This window comes from Pipistrellus hanaki, assembly GCF_964339955.1.
Source record: "Pipistrellus hanaki genome assembly, chromosome: 9".
Lineage (NCBI taxonomy): Eukaryota > Metazoa > Chordata > Mammalia > Chiroptera > Vespertilionidae > Pipistrellus > Pipistrellus hanaki.
This window is the reverse complement of record NC_140511.1, coordinates 40,025,917-40,049,010: the sequence shown is the minus strand read 5'-3', so window position 1 is coordinate 40,049,010 and position 23,094 is coordinate 40,025,917. Positions and strand designations below refer to the sequence as shown.

The window sequence follows — 23,094 nt, the reverse complement described above, 5'->3', positions numbered from 1 at the left end:
CTCCAAAAGTCTGGGTGAAACCCAGTCATCTGTATTTTTTAAGAACGACTCAGATGAGTAATCTGGGTTGAGAACAGCTGACAGAGGTGTTATGTTAGGATGTAACACATACTTAGGAAGACTTAGTTCCACACTCATCCCTGCCGCTTCCCAGCGGTGAGACCTTGAACAATTTACTTTCCTCAGCCGCCCCAACTAAAAATGAGTTGCTGTGGGTACAGAAAAAATAAGAAGTGAGGTTTCTAGTAAAAAAGGGAAGAAGGAAAGAGAGAAGGAGGGAGAGAGGGAGGAAAAAAGAAAGAGAGAGAGAGAACGGAAGGAAGGAAGGAAGGAAGGAAAGAAGGAAGGAAAGAAGGAAGGAAAGAAGGAAGGGAGAAAAGAAAAAATACTTCACATTTGTATGCTGTTTTACTGCTTAGAAAATAGTTTTACACCCACTATATCAAATGACAAAAGCCTACTATGAGGTGAATGAATATTATTGTGGTTTTTTTTTTTTGTTTGCTTGTTTTTTTTTTGTTTTGTTTTGTTTTGTTTTTTACCATTTTACAGATGAGGATACTGTAATTAAAATACATAGGTAAGAGGGAAAAATGTCACAGAGTTAGTAAATGCCAGAGGTAGGACTCAATCTAGGATTATCTAAGTTCAATTATAGACCATTTCTCTTTGCAGCCAGTATAAATTCTCAAATACTTTTTCTTTTTCTTAGATTCTCTTTGTTTTATTGTATTTTTCCACCACCATTTATCCCCTCTATAAGGGCACACTACTTTACAGTCTGCCAGTGATGCTGTGAATCCTGCTAGGACTAAATGAAGCACAAAGCAGCAGGTCAACAAATGTAGATTGGCTGAATGGCAATAACAACAAGCACAAAGGCAAGATGTGGCTAATTCTTCTCTGAAGACAGCCTGAAGGAGGAGGAAATGCTGGAAATGGTGAGAAACATCCTGAGAGAGGATTCTCAGGGGGATTCCGTAGTGGAGGTTTTTTTGGGTTGTGTTTCCGGATGAAAGACCTTCATGGAGGAAATTGTTGGTTCAAGCACCTTCAAGGTAAGCAATGCAGTTTGGAGGGTGGCTTCTCTATTGGCCTCCCAGGTGGGTGTTTGGATGGGATTAAAGGCCTTGAATTGTGTCAGTTGTCTGATAGCATCCTTGCAGGTATGAGTGGTTTGATGGTTTCCTTGTCAGGCTCTGCTGTCTTTCTTCTCGGGGACTACATAAAACTGGCAAGAGCCTGGGAACTTCCTTATACTGGTGGTTAAAAGCTGTAGAAAGAGGTTTTTTAGTTCAAGGTACTTCTGAAACCTGGGTAAATTTCAAGCTTCTTAGTTCTTACTTTTTCTCTCTTGGAGGCTTATACTCTCAATATCTGTGGGATAGAAAAGACAAGGACACAGATGCCTCACATGTCACTTCTCCAATCGTTACTGATCACGTGGTGAAATCTTAGTCATCTTTAAAATGTTAGTCCCTCACTTACCATCTCAGGTTCTTTTCCCCTAGTTCTTGCTCTACCCAGACTTTGAACAGATTTTATGATGGTCCTCCAATTCAGCATGGTGCTAATGTTTACAAGTCTATTAAGTGAGGTTCTAGTTCCCCAGAGAAGCCCTCAGAAGAAGAAGTTGACATTTACTTAAAGTTCATGCATTGCATAACCATTGTTTCTAAATATGCTTGAATGGAAAAATAAATATATCTTCTATTTGAATGAGATCTTTCTAATTTCAAAGACTTTGCCTTGCTTGTCACTACACACACAGTGCCTAGAAGTGCCTGTCACACAGTAAATACTTAAAATAATTTTTATCTAACTGACTGATAGGAAAAACAGAAGGTGGAGACATCCTATAGAGCTAGAAAATTGACTCTTTACCAATAACAAATTAAAAACTGGATAATATACAAAACCAAGAAAACATCTTTAAATTATATAAGAATATGCAATCAGGGGAGGAACTATGGAGCCAAAATCTAAAAGAAAGTGAGAATCCAAGGAGGTAATCCCAGAACTGTTATTTTTTTTTTACCCTAAATGTAATTTCAATCTTGAAGAAACAGCTGCCACATTAGCTTCATCTTTTGTCAGTTCACAGGAAGAAGGGGATCTTTTACTGTTCTTGGGTTGAATTTGTAGGTCAACTCCATGACAACTAATATCTATGACAGTTTTTCTAATTCATGAATGTGCTATACTATTCTATTTATTTGAGTCTTCTTTCACTCAGTAAATCTTTGTGGTTTTGAGTGAACCATCTTCTTTGCAAGAGCTTGCAAATTTTCCCTTAAATTTACTTCTATTTTATGTTTTACACTGTTGAAAATTGTGCTATTTAAACATTTTTTAAGTTTTCAATTGTTCGTTGTTAATATAAGGACATACAATTTTTGTGCAGCCAGCATGGCTAAGTAGTTGAGCATCAACCTATGAACCAGGAGGTCATGAATCAATTCCCAGTCAGGGCAGGTTGTGGGCTCAATCCCCAGTCAGGGGTGTGCAGGAGGCAGCCAATCAATGATTCTCTCTCATCATTTCTCTCTCTCTCTCTCTCTCTCTCTCTCTCTCTCTCTCTCTCTCTCTCTCTCCTCTCTTCCTCTCTAAAATCAATGAAATTATATATAATTTTTAAGACATAAAATTGATTTTTCTGTATCCTGAGACATTGCTTAACTCACTTATCAATTCCAGTAGTTTTGCTTGTTGTTTGATTCCTTAGAATTTTTAAAATGTAACTAATTATATCTGCAAATCAGGAGTTTTAGCTCTTCCTTTATGCATGTAATTTATCTTATTAAACTGGCTACGATCTCCAGCATAATGCTAAATAGAAGTTGTGAAAGCAGATATCCTTGCCTTATTTTTCAACTTCCAGGGAAATTGTCATTGCTTTACCACTAAAAATGATAGTGGCTTTTCAGTAAATGAGGAAGTTTTATCCCTATTCCTAGTTTGTCCGGATCTTTTACCATAAATGGGTGCTGATTTTTTTCAAATGTGCTTTTTCTACTTTGTTTTGTTAATATGTTGAATTATATTGAGTCATTTTGAAATGACATATCAATCTTGCATTACTGATCTGAACCCCACTTGTTCATGATGTATTAGCCTGTTGAAACTGATGGATTCAAACATTTTGATAAAGATTTTTATTTTTAAGTTCTGAATGATATCTATCTGTAAATTCATTTCTTGTAAGGTCTTTGTCAGGTTTTATGAGGGTATTGCTAGCCTCAAAAATTAGCTGGGAAGTCTTCTTCCTCTTCCCTTTTTCTGAGTTTTCATACGATTAGTATTATCTCATATATTTTATTAATGAGTGAAACTCTTTGGGCAATGGACTTTCCTTGTGGTGAGATTTTATATATACAAACTAGAGGCCCAGTGCACGAAATTCAGGGTCCCTAGCGGCTGCTGGCTGCTGGCTGCTGGCCAGAGCCTTCCTTCATTCCACACTGCCTCCTGGTGGTCAGCATACATCATAGCAACCGATCGAACTTCCAGTCAAACTCTGGAGGGAATACTTTGCATATTAGGCTTTTATATATATATATATATATATATATATATATATATATATATATATATATATATATATATACTAGAGGTCCAGTGCACGAAATTATGCACAGGAGGCGGGAGATGTCCCTCAACCCAGCATGCACCTTCTCCAATCTAGGATCCCTTGAGGGATGTCCAACTGCCTGTTTAGGGATTGGGCCTAAATGTGCAGTTGGATATCCCTTTCACAATCCAGGACTGCTGGCTCCCAACCGCTTGCCTGCCTGCCTGCCTGCCTGATTGCCCCTAACTGCTTCTGCCTGCTAGCCTGATCACCCCCTAACCACTCCCCTGCCAGCCTGATTACCCCTAACTCCCTCTCCTGCCGGCCTGGTCACACCTAACTGTCCTCTCCTGCAGGCCTGGTCCTGGGAATTGCAGTATATAAGGACAGGCAGGTGGAGAGGTTTCACTTTTGCTAAGGTACCTGCTATCCAAGGTTTCCTTGAGGATCACCTCCAGAACACTGCTCAGGCCACCAGAAGGGGTCAGCTATTTTATGATGCCACCAGAGGGCCTCAATGCACTGTGGCCCTTGACCCTGATTTTTCTCTCCTGGTCCTGACCCTGAACAAGTCAGAAAAGTAGATTTGTGAGGCTGGAATACAGAGAAGACAATCTGAAATATTTAGGCTTTTCATTTAGGCTTCTCAGCCTAAAGCTATAACTTCCAAGGTAATTTGGAATTTGGGTTATTACTCTGCATTTGGAAACTTTTTATTCTGAATTGAGGCTTTTTGGTGTACTAAAGTGGACCTTTAAAAATTATTTAAGTGTGACAAAGAAAAGCTATGGGACCTGAGTATGATTCCATTCAGGGGCAGGGAAAGGCCTATCTCACAGAGCCGTTCATTTAAAGTTTCAATAAGAGAAATTAAGCTGTTTTCTGCTGTACACTACTGTGTCCCACTCAGGCAACCTACTCTACATGGATAAGAAAAACAGTCCCTGTAGCAGTTAACTGGTTAGCTGGGGCTCCCGTAAGTGATGGGATTTGTAACCCAGTTCTTCAGGTTCCTAAGCCTCTGGCAATGAGCAGTGGAAAGGGAAGTCAAACTAGGTAACTGGCCACTGGCTCTCTTTTTCAAATAAGCACACAGTATCACTTGAAAGTGAAGTACGTTTGTTTTTCTCCCTCTACCCTATGCCACTGTCATTGCTGCCATGACTCTAGGAAGGTGGGCTGCAGTTGCAAAATACTAGACTCAGATCTTATTCTGAATCTTGCATTATGCAACAATGTGCAAGAATCTTCATATCTTCAAACTTCAGTTTCCTTATGGGGAAAATAACAGTGGCTAACTCAGAGGGCTATGTCTCCATTACTCTGCAGGCATATTTTTTTTTTTAAAGGTATGAAGATATGCTGTTAAGCTGCCTAAGCATGAAGAATATTTCATTACGAGTGGATTGCTAGATATCCCAGCAGTAAACAGTCATCTCTATAATGGAAGGTTCACGGGACAGTCAATGCTTCTATTTTGACATCCAACTAATCAGACAACTTTAAGACTGCAGAGGGGCAATCAGTTAAAAATTCCTCAGGCCTTATCAGACTAACCAGTTTACTGGTCACCCCTAATTTTCCTCAACTGCCCTCCCCTGCAGGCCCAGTCATCCCTAAGTACCCTCCCCAAAGTGCACAGGTAGTCTTTGGGTTCTCATACCGTCACCTAACATTCCTTCTCTCTTACACATAAGCAATCCAATTGTACTTTTCCCTTTAGTAACTGCATGGAGAATCTCCAGTACCTTTATTTTTTATTTTTTTTTACACAAAACAATATTGGGGTCACCAATCTTAACACATTGACCCCTTGATTTAAAAGCCATAAGCTGACAGCATCTTTTGCCTGAAGGTGGGGTTGGGGAGATTGATGGTTGACTTCATGTGTCAACTTGATTGGGCCACAAGATGCCCAGTATAGTATCTGGTTAAACATCATTTCTGGGTGTATTTTCAGGGTGTGTCCAGAAGAGAGCAGCATTTGAGTTGAAGGGCTGTGTAAAGTAGGTGGCTTTTCCCAGTGTTGGTGAGCATCACCCAATTAGTTGAGGGCCTAAAGAGAAAAAGGTGGAGGAAGGTTGCTTTCTGCCTGACTTTGAGCTGGGACATTGATCTGCTCTTGGTGCTCCTGGCTCTGACATCAGACTTGATTGAAATCTATACCATTGGCTCTCTGTCAGACTTTCAAATGACTTGTTTTTCTGGGTCTCCAACTTGCAGACACAGATCATTAAACCTCTCAGGCTCCATAACTGCTTGAACCAATCTATGCTATCTAATAAAGATCTAATATGCAAACTGACCATCATTTCAACACACAAGATAACTGCTCCCATGTGGACACGAGATGGCTGCCACAAGATGACCAGCAGGGAAGGGCAGTTGTGGGTAATCAGGCCAGCAGGGGAGGGTACTTAGGGATGACTGGGCTTGCAGGGGAGGGCAGTTGGGGGAAATCAGGCCAGCAGGGGAGGGTACTTAGGGATGACTGAGCCTGCAGGGGAGGGCAGTTGGGGGAAATTAAGCCAGCAGGGGAGGGTACTTAGGGATGATTGGGCCTGCAGGGGAGGGCAGTTGAGGAAAATTAGGGGTGACCGGGCCAGCAGGGGAACAGTTAGACGTTGATCAGGCTGGCAGGGGAGTGGTTAGGGGGTGATCAGGCTGGCAGGCAGGTGAGCAGTTGAGAGCCAGCAGTCCTGGATTGTGAGAGGGATTCCAGATTGGAGGGCATGCAGGCTGGGCTGAGGGACACCCCCTGCCCCGTGCATGAATTTTGTGCACCAGGCCTCTAGTGTATATATAAAACCCTAATATGCAAATAGATTGAACGGCAGAACAACTGAACAGATCACTATGACCACCAGGGGGTGCGTGCAGAACATGGCAGGCATCAGCAGCAGACGGCAGTGTGTAGAACGTGGTGGGCATTGGCTGCGGCAGGATGGTGGAGCAGGTGAGTGGGGACACCAGACCAAGGTGGTGCACTTGTCACTGTCATAGGGGTGAGCCTCCAGTGGTTACTGAAAATTCTTTGCTCCCACATGCTGTGGTCTCGTGGGGCGCTTGCACCTGCTGCTGTTGCCAGCCCCTCGCACCCGCTGCCAGCACAAGAGCTGAAGCTCACACCCACTGCTGGTGCCCAGAGCCCACCCTGATCAATCAGTGCTGTCAGCGGGTGCGAGTAGCAGCTGCTGACCCCGATCACCCCTTAGGGCTTCTCCAACTCCTCCTGCTCCTGGGGGGTGATCTGGGTGGGCAGCCACTTCTCGCACCCACTGCTGGCGATGGCCCCAATCACACCCACTGCCGGTGCCGGCCCACTAGCACCTGCAGCCAGCGCCAGAGCCACTGCTCGCGCCTGCTGATGGCGCCAGTCCCCCCGCTCCCCCAATTGCTCCACACCATCAGGAATGTGAGCAGGGCTGGCGCAGTGAGCACATGGGAGTGGTTGCGGTGGGAGTGGGGACCAGGGCCACGACAGGAGGGGCCGGGTCGGGGCTCGGAAGATGGGCCAAGACCCACCCCTGTGCCCATTGCAACCTCGCGGCCCAGTTCCTTTTAAGGTGCATGACTCATGCACCTTAAAAGATGCATGTACCTTATAATATACAAACATTTTGGCCTATTTCTCTTAATTTAGATTTAAAATAAAAGCGTTAAGAAAGAGCCCAGCTAGCATAGCTCAGTGGTTGAGCATCGACCTATGAACCAGGTCACAGTTTGGTTCCGGTCAGGACTCATGCCCCAGTTGTGGGGTATGCAGGACGCAGCCTATCAATGATTCCCTCTCATCACTGATGCGTCGCTCTCTCTCCTTCTCCCTTCGTCTCTAAAATCAATTTAAAAAAATTTTTTTAAAGAAAAACACACATTGAAATATATAGGAGTAAATGGGGCATTTTATCTGCACATAATCTCAAATGGTTCGAGAACAAAAGATATATATTTATTTCATAAATTTGTTTCCTTTAGTTTGAGATTATGTCAAAATAAAAAACCAGGAAATAAAGGAAAAAAGAAAGGCATATGCTCCAAGTAGAGTATTTTCATCTTCTTTTATTGAAGGAAATAAAACCTGTGCTGCAGAGGCAGCAGTACCTCGGAGTATAACAAGGTAGCCAATGGGGCTGACACGACAAGCCTCAGTGCTGGCCAGGGGTCCTACCATAGTGGCAAGACCAAAACCACAAAGATAGCAGGAGGTAGCAAACATCCCAGACACCCAGTGCAGGCATTTCCATTTGCAGAGAGCGTGGCCATGCATTGTGAAAACAGGGTCCCCTCCCAGCTAGCAGAGTATCATCTCAGGCCACCAGATCCATCCAAACTAACATGTAGTCTCAGATTTGGAGATCCTTCCCTTTGACCAAAAGATTCAGGCCATCGGAAGATCTCATTTAATCTTTCAGCTCCTTATGCCAAAAGGAAAAAGAGACTGAGTTCTTAAAATACCACATGGGTATAGCTGGACAGGTGCTGATGTCCAGCCTTGTTCTAAAAGCAGCTAATTTTTTCCCCTGACTTCTCACACTGCTCTCACTCAGCATAGGCCCTAGGAAACTTCTCAGTGTTCTAAACAAGGACAGAATGGGGAGCAGCAGTCTAAAGGATGTAGGGAGTCAAACGCTGCTACAAAGAGAGCCAAGACCGTTTCACAAGAAATAGCATGGGGAACACTACTAGGTCAAGATCCTCCCAAACATCTGTAGAAGCACAAAGAAAAATGTGATAGCTCTCTCTTCCCGTATCAGTATCAGCTGTGCCATAGTCATGGTCCAGGAAGTTGAGCCATTTCATGCCCCTCACAGATTTTCAACCACCATGGCATTCCTCAAGCTGTTCCAATTTTCAAGTACACACTGGTATTTGGGCAGTTCAGTCACACAAAATCAAGAACTAAAGAAACCTCAACCAATTACAAATTGATAATGTTATAAAGCCAGAAACTTATACAGCCAAAAGCCAATTGGCTGGGGGTTTGGGGAGGAGGTGGTAGGTGAAGATGATTTTGCTAGGTAGAAATAGGAGTCCAAGGGTTTATTCATGTAAGCCCAGATCATAAATCACCCTCACATCCACAAATCGAGAGGAAATTCCTCATTTAGATAGCCATCATCTGATTAGTCGGTTGCATTTCTCTTCAAAGCTGGACACGTGGTTTTCAAGGATCAAAGTCTTGAGAGCACTAGACCAGAAAATGGGAGGAGCAAGGCAAGGAAGAGAGAGCATCAAGGGTTGGAATTTCTGGAATTAGCATTAATTTCACGGAAGGCTTGGCACAATGAGGCTGGGGCGAGCGTGGTTTCAGTGATTGTTCTTGGCTGCCTCCTTTGCTGCAGCGATCAGTGGAGTGAGGCTGGAGAGGGGCTTGGCAATCTTCAGGAACTGATGCTAGAAAAGAAAGAAAAAAAGCAAAAGTCACATGACAGTTTGCCATTATAAGATGTTAAGGGCATCCATGTTTGCACAACGATGCTACCTGGAGAGCTTCAAATTATCCCCAAATTGAAGGACATCCTTGAAAGACAACAAACCATTTTGGAAAACTGGCAGTATCTACTTTCAACTAAACACAATCTATCCCACATCCTGGCAATTCCATTCCTAGGGATACTTCCAAGAGGAGTTTGTGCATCCATCGAGAGACAGATGTAAAGGATGTGCATCACAGCTTTACTTCTAATAGTCATAACTAAAAAGAACCCAAATGTCCAAGAGAATGGAAGGATGAAAATGTTAGGTCATAAAATACTACACAGGAAATTACACAGAAATAAAATAATAACTGGTACACTGACAATGAGATGAAGCTCACAAACATTATGTTGAATAAAAAAAGCCAGATACAAAGGAGTTTATATTATATTAGGTAAGACTAAACTATGGTGATCATCAGAAAAATAATTACCTCTGGGGGAAGGTATTGACTAAACATGACTCAATGATATACTGAAATACCGCATTTTAGGAGCATCGGTCTCATAATTTGTTGTGCTATCCTTGAATCCAGTAAGGCTAATTAATTCAGTAAGGACTTGATCAATAGCTTGGTCCTAACCAAAATCACTTTCATTGGACTGTACTTGGGGCCATATCCCCAACTATTAAAGAAGACTTTTTGGAGAAAACACCATATGAAAACTGCATGTACATTTTCAATAAAACTGACATGAAAAACAATGATTTACATAATCCAGTCTCTTAATTAAAAAATTATTTGCCTTACATTTAATAGTAAAAAAGCTTTGTGCCTTGAGAATAGGGGATATTTCTTCAATTGGTAAGAATATAGGAACTATTACATTTCCTTTTCTGTCCTGACTACCAGGAAACTAGGAACCAAATTTGATGTTTAAACAAAACAATTTAACTAAAATTATTTGCATATTTGATTTTTTTTGTCATCTTTATACATCCCTTTTTAATCATGTTGTATATGTGTACAGACACACACACAGAAACAATATATATAGATTCATTGCTAACAAGTTGCTTCAACTTTTCAACTTCCTTTTGGACAGAGATAGGACATAAAGAGGTACTGAGAACAAGAAGTTACAATTTTCATAAAAGGAATAAAAGATTTGGCTAGTTCTAACCGGTTTGGCTCAGTGGATAGAGCATCAACCTCTAAGGATTGAAGAGTCCCAGGTTCAATTCCGGGCAAGGGCATGTACCTTGGTTGCGGGCACATCCCCAGTAGGGGGCATGCAGGAGGCAGCTGATCGATGTTTCTCTCTCATTGATGTCTCTAACTCTCTATCCCTGTCCCTTCCTCTCTGTAAAAAAAATCAATAAAACATATTTTTAAAAAAGGATCTGGCTAAATCATGCAGATATGAATTCCAACATAAGATCCTTTGCACTTCTGTTCACAGATGTGTCTGCACAGCAGAAATAGATGTGAAGCTTTCATTCTTTAAGATTTTGAGAGTCACGGTTTTAAGTATTTACAATGTACAGTAACAAGTTAAAGAGCCCATGTCCTCAGATCACATGCTCTATAAGCCTCTGAGCTGAGAAAGCGGCATGATCAACTACCCAACCGGGAGGCTTCAGTTTTCCCCTCTCTCTAGTGAACAAAGTAGACTAGATAAGCCCGAAGGCCCTTCCAGTGTTCACACTCTTTGAGCCAAAAGAGCAGTGGCCAAGAGCACACAAACCTGAGAGCCTAATAAACATAGGTTGAAATGCTGAATTCCCCACTTATCAGTTATGCAATCATAAAAAAGCTACTAAATGCTTGAATGCTCATTTTTTTTTCACATGTAAACTTGGGAATAACAGAAGCTATAACTCTCAGGGTTATTATAAAGCATACATGAAAAATATATAAAGATCTTAGTGCCTAAAGTGTGGTAAAGATTCAAAATCCTGCATTTATTATTAGTTATATTATTATATCGGTAAAACTCTAGAGGGCACTAATCTTTCAATAACTACAATTTGGTACCTAATTAACAATATGTTCAACTACAGGCTTGACGTAGTATTTGCACATTTCCCAATGCCTAGGGTTTCCAGAACAAACCTCATATGAAAGGCAAAGGGATCCCATCTGTGCTGCCTGTTATAAGGGGTTTTTAGTCCCAAAGGATTCTAGAGACTATTGGATTACATTGGGCAGAACCCAGATCTCATATCTAATTGACCAGTGCTCTGTAACCAGTGACCCCAATTACAAAGCAATGCTAAGTATGTTCCAGAGGGTAACATTTCAATTTATGCAACTCCATTCAATTTAACAAACTTTTTCTAAATACCTATTCTGAACTAGGTCCTAGTTATAAGAGGAGACCCAGAGATTAATAAAGTGGAGGTTGTAATCTAGTGGGGAAAACAGGAATGTTCACTCACTAACTTCAATGCAGGGCAGTGTAATGGAGCCTGCTCTGCCCTGCCCCGCTTAGTTGCTCTTGGTCCTAATACAAAATAAATAAATAAATAAATAAATAAATAAATAAATAAATAAATAAAAAATGACTGACTATACATGCCTACAGATTACTCACTGTTACAAAGTTATGTGATACTTATTATTAAATCGCCATAGGCAATGTACTAAAATATACTAGCAGTAAGAAATTGTACCTGAAACATAAATGTTAAATACAAATAATGTGGCCTGCTAAAGATACTTTTTGCAACCATGTGAAATAATTAGTCTGTCTAACCAGAATTAAGCAGGTGGTAGTAAAAAAGACATGGTAAACTCCCGACTTTAGATTTCGCCAAGTCTGGCAGAATATCACTGCCACCATCTGAGAGGGTTTCAACTGTAGAAACAGGAAAGACTTGAAAAGCTGCACTCTAACCTCCCCAAAATTTATGTCCTCTGATACCCTTTACTGAAAATGCAATTTTTTGAGCTTATCTCCCAGTAAACTAAAACTTTTGTAATAATTGCATATTAAATAGCATCTTCTACCAAAGACTCAAACTCTGCTAGACTAAATCAGGCAGAACAAAACAAGTGCTGAAGAAAGATATAAGCAAAGTTCAACAGGCGCTCAGATAGTAGATTTTTCAGCTGAGCCTGGGAGAATGTAGAGTTTTAACAGGCTGAAGAAGAGCCTAAAGGAATGACAGGAGCAGAAGCCCAGGATGAAGAAGGTTAGGGAACTGGGAATATATGTACCTTGAGTGCAAAACTGGTAAGAAGAGAGAAGCCAGGTTCTATAAAAACCCGTACCTCACAGATAAAAATGAAGCAAAACAGGCTTGATTTCCAAAAATCAGGGGCTTCCCTGCATAGACCAGTTACCTGTAACAGCTCTTTAGCTGAACCTCTCTTCTCCACATCCATCTCAAGACAGCGGTTCAGGAAGTCTCGGAAGATAGATGACAGCTTCTCTGGGTTCTGAAGCTCTGGGGTCCCATTGGTGGCAATGAGGTACAAGGCCTGACAACACAAGTGGAAAATCACTTTAGGTTCCAAATGAGGTTCTCACTTGGTCCCAGACATGCCCTCTAGACATATGGTCAGCTGCTTTATGCTCCTAGGACACAAAGAAGCAGCTTTGGTATACTGGAAAGAATATGACCAGGGATCCAGTTTAACATTAAAAAGCCATGTGACCGGCCATATGTAAGTGAAATATTGATCAGCTGCCTCCTACACGTACATACCTGCAACCTCGGTATGTGCCCTGACTAGGAATCTAACCCGCCACCTTTTTTGGTGCACTGGACAATACTCCAACCAAGTCACACCGGCCATGGATTACTCTGCTTTTTTTCGTAGCACCTACCTTTGTTACTTATATATTAATTTGTTTTCTAATATTAGAACGGTCTCTTGCTCATGATAGGAGCTCAATTGTTGAGTACTGTAGTAAAGTAATGAGTTACTGCTAATATCCCTTTTCTTTGAGCATTTATACTTTAAATTCAACACTGGCGGATTTTATCCAGAAAAGAGAGATTTAGGTTCAAAGCCATTGAGAATAACCTGAGTCCCATTTCCTGGGACTAAAGACAACAACTCAAAATCTTGTCATGGGACTAGCAACACTTACTCTCAGAGGGTTTTCGTTGAGGTATGGGGGCTCCCCTTCAATCATTTCAATGGCCATGATGCCCAGGGACCAGATATCAACCTTGGGCCCATAGGCTTTCCGCGTCACAACCTCTGGTGCCATCCAGTATGGGGTTCCCACCATGGTGCTCCGTTTGCTCTGCTCCGGGGTGATCTGGGCGCAGAATCCAAAATCAGCTAGAAAAAGGAAAGAAAGAAAGGAATTATATTTATGGGGTTCTCTTTTCTGAGTATTGACTATATTGCCTACTCCTAAGTGTCAATCTCTGCCGCACTCCCTTTCTCTCCAAAGATGAAGTCACATGATTGCCACTTTCATGCCCAGCTCCTAGCCTGTCCCAAGTTCAACCTTAAAGAGAAGTAGGAGCTACATAACAAATATCAACCCTGGCCTTTTACCCATCCTCAAGCCAAAAGGACTAGACATTAAAGCCCAAGCTGCCCATTTGGCCTAGATTACTTGCTCCAGTTCTTCTTTCTTCTTGAAAACAATCCCCATATCCCAAAATATGGCAAGTAGGTCCTTGGTTTACTTTCTGGGCATGAGTCTCAGACTTAATCTCTCATCACTCACCATGAGACATGGCCCCACTTTTATCAGTTCCTCACCCCGTGGCCAGAACAGAGACGGAGAATAGTCTTCCCATCCACCTATGACACAACCTGTTTGTTTGGACTACTGGTCCTTACACTTTTATTCTGCCTGAAGTTCACTTAGATTACATTGCAATTATATATTTATTTAAATCATGAGGTCTTTGACAGGAAGAACTATGTCTTCTCACTCATTTTTTTTTTTTTTTTTATTCCAAGAGGCTCTGGAATATAACAGACATATAATAAACATTTGCTGAATGGATAATTGAATGACAAAAATTACACTAAAATAATTTTTGTAATTATGTATTTCATGTAGATTGAGAACTACTTGAAAACATGTCCATCAGCACTTAGGGGGCACTCAGTACATTTTTTTGGCTAAGTGTATAAATGAATGAATGAAAATGACACCCTACATAATAGTCATATAAAGATCCTGCATATCCCAGGAAATGCTCTTCGGTGAGTTCTCTAGCTACTATTATATGAATACTGTCCCACAGGAGACAGGGTCCCACAGGGAAGAGAAGCATTATCACTCCTACTCACTTAGCTTGACAGAGCCATCCATTCCCAACAGGATGTTGTCACTCTTGATATCTCTGTGAATGACCTGGTTGGAATGCAGAAACTCCAAAGCTTGCAGGCACTATTGAAGTGGTGTGAACAGAGAAAGAAAGGACATATAATACGAAGACTTACAGGAAATCAACTAATCCAGCTTCCTAATTCTACGATAAAGTGAGGCCCCAACAAGTAAAAGGACTTGCTCCAAATGAGTGGCATAGATAGGTCTAGACTCTAGTCTTCTGTCTCCCAGTTAAACATTCTTTTAACATTCCATGCTGCCTTATACCTTTACTAGAGGTCCGGTGCACAAAATCTGTGCACGGGGCAAGGGGGAGGGTCCCTCAGTCCAGCCTGCATCCTCTCACAATCCAGGACCCTTTTGGGATAGTTCAACTGACCAGGCCTAAATTGGCAATTGGACATCCCTCTCACAATCCTGGACTGCTGGCTCCTAACTGCTCGCTGCCTGATCACCCCTAACCACTCTGCCTGCCTGCCTGATTGCTCCTAACCACTCATCTGTCTGTCTGATCACCCCTAGCCACTCTGTCTGCTTGCCTGATTGCTAATATGCTAATTAGACCAGAAACAGAATGACCTTCCAGAATGACCAGTGGGGGGTTGGGATAATGGGGCTGCAAGGCAGCTGGGACTGCGAGGGCTACTTCTGCACAATTTTCATGCATCGGGCCTTTAGTAATTTTATAATCGGAAAAAGTTATCTTTAAAGAAAAAAAAAAATCATGTGTGATAGAAATTTCAAAACAGGCATAATAAAAGAATGATGGGAGAGTCTGACTTCCCATCTAATTTCTCCCACCTGCACAGTGCCCAGGCTGAGATCCCACCAGATGTCGAACACTGACAGACAAGGGTATGGAGGTCACATCCTGCTCAAGGCTGGTTTGGCCACTGGCCTTACCTCACGACAAACAGCTGCAATCTGGCCTTCATCCATGCAGGTTTCTGTCACCACATCTGTCAAAGAGCCTCCAGCCAAGTATTCCATGACAACCCACAGCTCATCTCCCACGAGGTAACTATAGGGTAAAGGGTAAGAAGAAACAGAATACACTGAGCCATAGAACTGGATTTCAAAGGCTCGGCACATACACAGAGTGAACCTGCATTTCCATCAGCTATGGAAGAGTCTGTTTTCTGGGGAAAAGCAGAAGCTGGGGGACAGAATTACTAACTTGATAGCTCTTAGAAATTCACCTGGAGAAAACAAAGCAGACTATTCTGTGAAGCCCCAAAGGGCAGATCAGTAGGTTGAAGATATGAAATATAAAATTATATTTAGTCACAACACAAAGCAATGCCTCCTAAAATGTGACACAATCCATCCACCTCTAGAAGCACTGAAGCAGAGAGCACCCCACCATTTAACAAAGATAGGATTTGGAGTCCATGTTATCATTACAGGGAGTCACTCAACCTCCTTGAGGGTTCTCCCATGAGACCAAATACTGGGTCCTGTTCAAGACTCTCTCTCAGAACCCAGCACAGTAGGTGCCAATATTTACTGAAGAAATCAATCCTATATAATAAAAGCCTAATGTGCAAATAGACCGAATGGCAGAACAACTGGTGGAACAACTGGTCGCTATGACCCCACTGACTACCAGGGGGCAGACATTCAACGCAAGAGCTTCCCCCAGCCCGAAGTCCCCAGGCCCTGCTGGTAACCCCACAGATTGGCCCTGACCGCCAGCCAGGCCTAGGGACCCTACTTGTGCACAAAAATTTGTGCACCGGGCCTCTAGTTGGTAAAATAAAAGATAACTGTAAATATTTTAAAAAGAAGGCTATAAAAGCCATTTAAAAGCTGTAATGTATTGTACAGAGTCATTGCTCTGCCAATGATCTATATTTTGAGTGTCTCTGATTCCAGGAATGCAATGAGTCCAGTAAGGGCTTCAGGACTAAAGCCTCTTCTGATAAGCCAAGGGCTGCCTCTTTGGACTGTATTCCAAACTCATGAGTTTGACATGAGTTAGAACCCATAATCACTGATAAAAGGATCACTTAGCCAGTCTGATCAGCATCCTCAGCTATAGAATAAGACAAATAAAAACAAGGCTAGCCCAGAGCACTACAGACTCTTTGCTAGCTTCAAAGAAGCTAAACTGGCTTGGCTTGAGCTGTATGGTATGTCACCTTACCTTCATCCTGCCACTGGGAAGATGGGGACACTGTTAGGGATAAAGGAAAAGGAGAAGGAAAAAGGTCTCAAGCAAAGGCTAAGATTTGAATCTTATTCTCTTGACTATGAATCTAGTTCTCCTTCCTTAAGATTATTTATAATTTAAAGTCTTGTAGTTTTTTTTTGTTTGTTTATTTGTTTTAAATATATTTTATTGATTTTTTACAGAGAGGAAAGGAGAGAGATAGAGAGCTAGAAACGTCGATGAGAGAGGAACATTGACCAGCTGCCTCTTGCACACCCCCTACTGGGGATGTGCCCGCAACCAAGGTACATGCCCTTGACCGGAATCGAATCCGGGACCTTTCAGTCCACAGACCGACGCTCTACCACTGAGCCAAACCGGTTTCGGCAAGTCTTGTAGGTTTTTAATTTGCATAAAGAATAAATATGACAAATTAAATCTTTCTTCAACAATCTCTTTTGAGAGAGAAGACAGTAGTGATTTGAAAAGAAAGAGAATTCAAAACTGGGTAAAAAGCCCTCCAGGGACATGAACCTATTTCCTTCCTAATAAAACAATGCACATTTATGGCCTCTCACCCAGCACACCAAAAGGACATCTGTCAACTTGAACTAATTGGAGGGAGAAGTTTGAGGGGCCTAGAGACTATCTCCAGACACGTGCAAGCAGAGTTCATATACCTGGGCACAGATGTAAAACAATGGCCATCCAGGTTCATGTTGTGTTAAACACTTTATAGCTACACACTGCACCAAGGTACCTTCAAAAATCACATCTTTAGATAAAGCCTCAGAGCATCACATATCTGGAGAACAAATACATGGAGTTCTCCTCTGGGGCAACTCTCAAAAATCACAGACTCTCTCTCCATTGCAATGCCCCCACTGAGTGCTCAGGTGAAGGCTACTCACTTCTGTCCTCCCACAGGTGCTCCCACGTGCTTTCTTTCCACATCCAGCTAGGAGCTATTTGAAGGCACAGACTGAGCTTTATTTACTTCTGATTCCACAGTTTAAGCCTCTGAATACACCAACAAAGGCTTGATCGATACATTTATAAATTTTCTACTCCAATTGCCAGAACTGAAATTCCTCTAACAATATTATCATGCCTTTTATTGTTTAGCACCTCCCGTGATGAGGAACTCACTATCTTATGGGATAGGCCATATCCTTATTGGACAGCTTTCACTTTTCCCTATCCTGAGCCCCTTAGAGAAATAAATCTGGCATACTTATAGCCCTCAGAAGAGTGCTCAAGCTACATTCTCTGTGTAATAGGACCTTAAAAGAGATGGGAAGGTAAGAGCTTTCAGAAGGTTCTTCAGAGCCAGTCATGATCCACAGCATATGGACAATCATCCCCCAAAAGGAGAAAGCTTTGTTCTCTACAGCTATCAACATCATATGCCGGGAAGGTCAAAGTCCAACTCCTTCCCTCTTTACAGAAACCAAAGCTTACTGATGTTTTGTATGCAAAACAAGAAATCCGGCAGAAATGAAATCAGTTGGCAGTGCAATGGTATAAAGAGTAAAGGAAACAAAGTCCAAGACAGTCCAATAGCACCTCCACCTTTGCTGTCTCTGAAATCCAGGCAAGAAGCTCATTTTCTTTTTTCATATGTGGGCGGAAAGAACATGACATGGTGCTCGGGATATTCAAATGCAAAACCCTCCTCTGCTGCTTACTGATGTGCTGGTCTTGAACTAGTTGTTAACTTCTATGAACCTCGGTTTCTTAGATAATAAATCCTACCTCACAAGTAATGCAGAACACAAATGCTAGCTACAACCACCATTATTATGTTGAAGAACTGGAGCAATAGGCTGAAAAAAATCAAGATGGGATTTAATGAAGACAACTAAGAAGTTCTACATTACCAGCTTAAGACATGGTCATGTAAAACAAAACAAAAAAGATCAGAGATTTTAATTGACTCCAACTTACAATGAAACATGTAAACATGGGGGTTTACAATGAAACATGCCTCCTTAAAATAATAATAATAACAATAATAATAATAACAATAATAATAATAATAATAAATGATATCACTAGCTTGTGTTGCGCTTAGAACAAAGGAGAAGTCCCACTCTCTCCATTCTGGTCAAATCTGAAATAAAAATACTGAGTGCCATGTTTTGTGAGAATACCAGACAAGCTAGAACTTATTCAGGAGGTGAACATGATGAGGAAAGATTTCAGATACTGAATGGTTTGAAAGCCTAAAGGTCTAACTCAGGCCAAGGGACTGAAGGGCTTCCCTGAGGCAGAGCAAACTGTGCTGTTAGGAGCTACAGGGTGGTAGGGTTCAGCCCAACCCAGGAGATTGTGCAGGGAGCAGAGGTGTCAGCAGTATGCAGGGTCGGAGACACAGAGCTGAGCATCATAGAACACTCTTCAGTGGAGGCGTTGCCTTCTCCTTTAACAACTCCACCATCCCTCAGTCCCAAAGGCCCTCTCTCTCTGACAGGACCTGTCCGTACCTGTCCAAGTAGTTCACAATATTTGGGTTCTTATTTTCCCTCATGACCAGGATCTCATTAATAATCAGCTCTTTCTTCGGCTGCTGCTGAAGGTTCATCTGCTTAATGGCCACCTGAAATCAGAGTACATTCGATACGCTATTAGAGTCACTCAGTACTTACGGAGCATCTACTAAGTACCAGACCTTATGGTCTTACCCTTGAAGAATTCACTATTTATTAACATAGCCCAGTGGTACTCAACATGAGGTCCCTCGACCAGCAGGATCAACATCTGGAAACTTGTTGAAAATGGAAAATTTTCAGGCTCTAGCCAGTACTAGAAATTCTGTATTTTAATAAACCCTCCAGGAGATTCTGATATACACCACGGTTGAGGATCAAGCTTGCTACTAAATAAAATAGTTATATTAAAAAAATACTTTTAAAAATCACAGTATAAGAGAGGTGTGCTATAGCAAAAGTCCATACAAAGAAACATGTTTGGTAATGTAGAGACTTCAGAGAGGGGACGACGACTTTTTAAACTTGGCGTGGAAAGACACATCAGAGTGGACCAGGTTAAGAGAGGAGTGAAAAAGAGGATAAAATCGCTATACTGCTTGTGTATGAAAAAAGATCTAGAGAGTCTTCTTGTCTACAGAAATAAATCAGTTTCCATGTAATACAAATATAAGTTAGTTTCCAATGCACTTTTGTATCCATCTTTTCTGTGTCAGGTACTATCAAATGTATTTCATTTAATCCTCAGAAATACCAAATTCAGCATTACTACTGACCCCTTCTGACAGATAAGAAAATTGTGTTTGAGAGGGATATGTGGATTGCAAACATATGTCTGAAGGGCAACACACTGACCTAAAGACATCTTACATTGAGTGTGGTAAGCACTTGTAACATATGTTAAGATTTGGAGCCACAGAGTGCCTTTAGGATTCCCTCAGGCCATCTTGAAGGATGGAACAGTATTACTGAACCTCACAGAAGTCACTGCTGGCAGCAGAAAGGAAGAACAGAGGCGGACAGAAGATAACATAGAGGCAGTGGCAGGACCTCGGGGATCCTTTGTAACAGCTACTGACTAACTATGGCCTAGGCTACATGCCCTTCACACCTAATCAAATCCCTCCTCTTCGGGCCAGCAGACAGCACTCCTATTACACAAAAGGAATTGGACTTGAACTCTGAGGATGTAAGCTCCAGGGCTGAGTCTACACTTACTGATCTTGACCAATCACAAGCTCTCTAAACCTCAGTCTCTTCATCAATACACGGAGGATAATAATACCAACCCTGGTTCCCTTCCTCACAGGATTGGTTTGAGGACTAAATGAAGTAGTGGCCCATGTGTTACTCTTATTCAAAAGGAAATTTAAATGATAAAGAAAGGCAGCAGTGATAACTGCATTTGATAAGTACCTGGCACAGAGCAGCAGGAATGACAGCATCAACAGGAACAATAGCAAAACCCAACCACCCTCCCACCACTACTATTCATGGAATGCCTACTATGTACCAGGCCCGGATGTTAGGTACTCTGCTTACATTATGCCAGTAAAACCTAACAACAACACTGTAAGGAAAAATCATTATCTGCATTTGTGGTGTAAGGAAGTTGAGATTTAACATTTACAAGAAAATTGCCTAAAGTCATAATCAGTGCCCACAGGGCCTTATGACTCCAAAGCCTCTTCCAGTCTATTCTATTACACACATTCCCTCTAAAAAAAAAAAAAAAAAAAAAAAAAGGCTTGAAAAGTAAAAGTTCAATCTGTCACTGGAAGACTTCCCAGCACTAACATACAGTCTTCCTATGGGCGACAGACAACAGCTCTGCTCCTCCCCGGGGAAGCCCCTCTTGAGCACTTACCCCCGAAGCCTGGAGATTCAGACTCCCCGGGCAGGAAGCAAGGCCTTCCTGACCACACTCATTAGCCGCCCTAATGGACTTCCATTCATAGTTTTATAACCACAAGGCAGGCAGAGGGAAGTCAAGTTTCTGTTTCCTGTGGGTAGGTTCTCACACGCGCAGCCTCCAGCCTTTCAGGATCTGCCCGCCACAAGCCAGCCTCCCATTAAGGGCTGTGAGGCCCAAGAGGCCAGAAACAGGATAAGGAGCCTTGTGCCTAACCTGAGCTCCACAGTGGTCTTGCAGCCCGGAAAGCACAGCGTTAAGTTTTGGAATCAAAAATTTCTAACCCAGTCCTTGCGAACTGTACAACCCTACAAGTTATTTCAGCTCCCTGTTACCTGCATCAAAGGGACTTTTAGAATGGGTATAGCCCCCTCTTTTCCAGATCTCTCCCTCCAGTTCACCATATTTAAAAGTGACACAAGGATACCACCCTTCCTTCCTCACCATTATTTCAACACAGGTTCCTGTCGCCACTGTAGGTCTCTTATGTGTACACAATGGAAAACACGGTCTCTCACATTTGTATATGATTTGGGGGGAGGGCCTTCAGGAGCGGTCTGAGGGGCTGGGAGGACAATGAGATCCGCCATCCTCGGTCCAGCCAGATCTCGTACTTCACAGCCACTGGAGAGCCATTGGGATACGATTGTAATGTCTCCATGCTTCGGCAGCACTGAGTCTTTCATGTAGTGTCCCTATCGAGCTAAGAAGGGTTAAAATTTAACCCAAAAGAAAAGAAAACAAACAAACAGTAGAGCTGAAGGAGCAATAGTTGGTTGTAGACACTCACCTCCTGTCCTGTGGCCACATCCATTGCTGTGTACACAGTGCCTGAAGCGCTGAATAACAGGTCGGGGAGAGAGGGGGGAAAAACATAGGTATTAAGTGAGGTGATACTTGTCAAATGCAGATCTACACACAACCTGGCGATCCAAGGGTTTATAACAGCAGCAAAAATAACCTCCCCCACTGCCCACCCCCGCCTTCTCATATTTGAGGGGCAGAATGTAATAGCAAAGAGAATACAGGCTCTAGTGGACAAAATACCTGAGTTCCAATCTGGAACATCTACCTAGTATCTACTAGCTATACCATCCTGAGCAAGTTATTCTCTGAGCTTCACTTTCCTCATTTGCAAAGTGAAGGTAAGAGTATAAGGGTGTATATGAGAATTTAAATCAATTATTTATTTATGCTCTCAAGAGGATATGTGAATTTCATTCTGCAGTTAGTATTATAAAACAGGTTGGTATTTTTCATTCTTTTCAAACATAAAATATTAAATATGCTTTGTAAATACATATGCTCCCAGAAAATCTGACATTTCTACCCCAGCCCCAAGATATCCTCACTATACATACATATGCACATATGCATGCATGCACGCACACATACACACACATTCACACACAAAGAGAAAAGAGAATGGGAGGGAGAGAAATACTAGGAATAATGCTAGGAAAGTAATCATGTCCACTCTAAATAACTAAAAAACTCATTTTATGCTTATACCAAAAACCCTGTATATTTGTAGGTGATGATATGCAGCAATATTTATAACTTTACATTATATATATATATATATATATATATATATATATATATATATATATTGCAATTTGAAGAAATTTAATTCCATGTGCTGCCCAAAAAAAAAGCATTCTAGCAAGCCCTGAGATTATGCTTCACAGGGAAGTCAGGACAATTGAGGGAGAAAAGTCACTTGTAAGTTTGCCTTACAGCTAGACATTATGGTCACCGGCTTCCTAGCCACCACTCTTTGGTTGAGACCCTAGCTACATGCCCCCAAAAATGTGATCATAAGATGAGAGCTATCAAAAGGATTGTGTTATTTGCACTGGCAGTTATTTCCCGTTCACTCATCATCCTGCCTCTAGCCATCTCCTGTCATAAAGCCGGTGTCTAACTTCCTGTGCCCATCCCCCCCATTCCACCAGATGCACCATTCTGAAAAGGCCTTGGGGATGGACATCTCTATGATTACGGAAGTCTAGAAAGTGACTCAGGTTAGTACTTGATTATTTCTACCTTGAATAGATTGTTTAGATATGAATTCTGGGGCAAAAAAAAAATCTTCAGGTCTTAAAGGGAAGAACAAGCAAAAATTATAATTAGCACTAACTCATATTTATTGGCATTTTTTAAAAAATCATAAAATGTGAAATCATCAGCTCAGGTGATTAATAAACATTTCATTTCTCCCTTACACTGAGACAGTG

General features: G+C 41.8%; 1 protein-coding gene across 4 annotated transcripts in view; it reads right to left on the bottom strand.

The window, feature by feature from the left end:
• Nucleotides 1-7,601: 7,601 nt before the first annotated feature.
• PAK1 (p21 (RAC1) activated kinase 1) overlaps nt 7,602-23,094 on the bottom strand; it is a 113,737-nt gene continuing 98,244 nt past the window's right edge. For all 4 annotated transcript variants that reach the window (XM_084895014.1, XM_084895015.1, XM_084895016.1 and 1 more), the window contains exons 9-15: nt 21,645-21,693; nt 18,940-19,052; nt 15,205-15,322; nt 14,262-14,361; nt 13,093-13,289; nt 12,339-12,476; nt 7,602-8,965 (exon numbers count right to left, since the gene is read on the bottom strand). In XM_084895014.1, the coding sequence (XP_084751140.1) occupies nt 8,879-8,965; nt 12,339-12,476; nt 13,093-13,289; nt 14,262-14,361; nt 15,205-15,322; nt 18,940-19,052; nt 21,645-21,693 (802 nt within the window). In that variant the 3' untranslated portion in view covers nt 7,602-8,878. The remainder of the gene's footprint in view (nt 8,966-12,338; nt 12,477-13,092; nt 13,290-14,261; nt 14,362-15,204; nt 15,323-18,939; nt 19,053-21,644; nt 21,694-23,094) is intronic.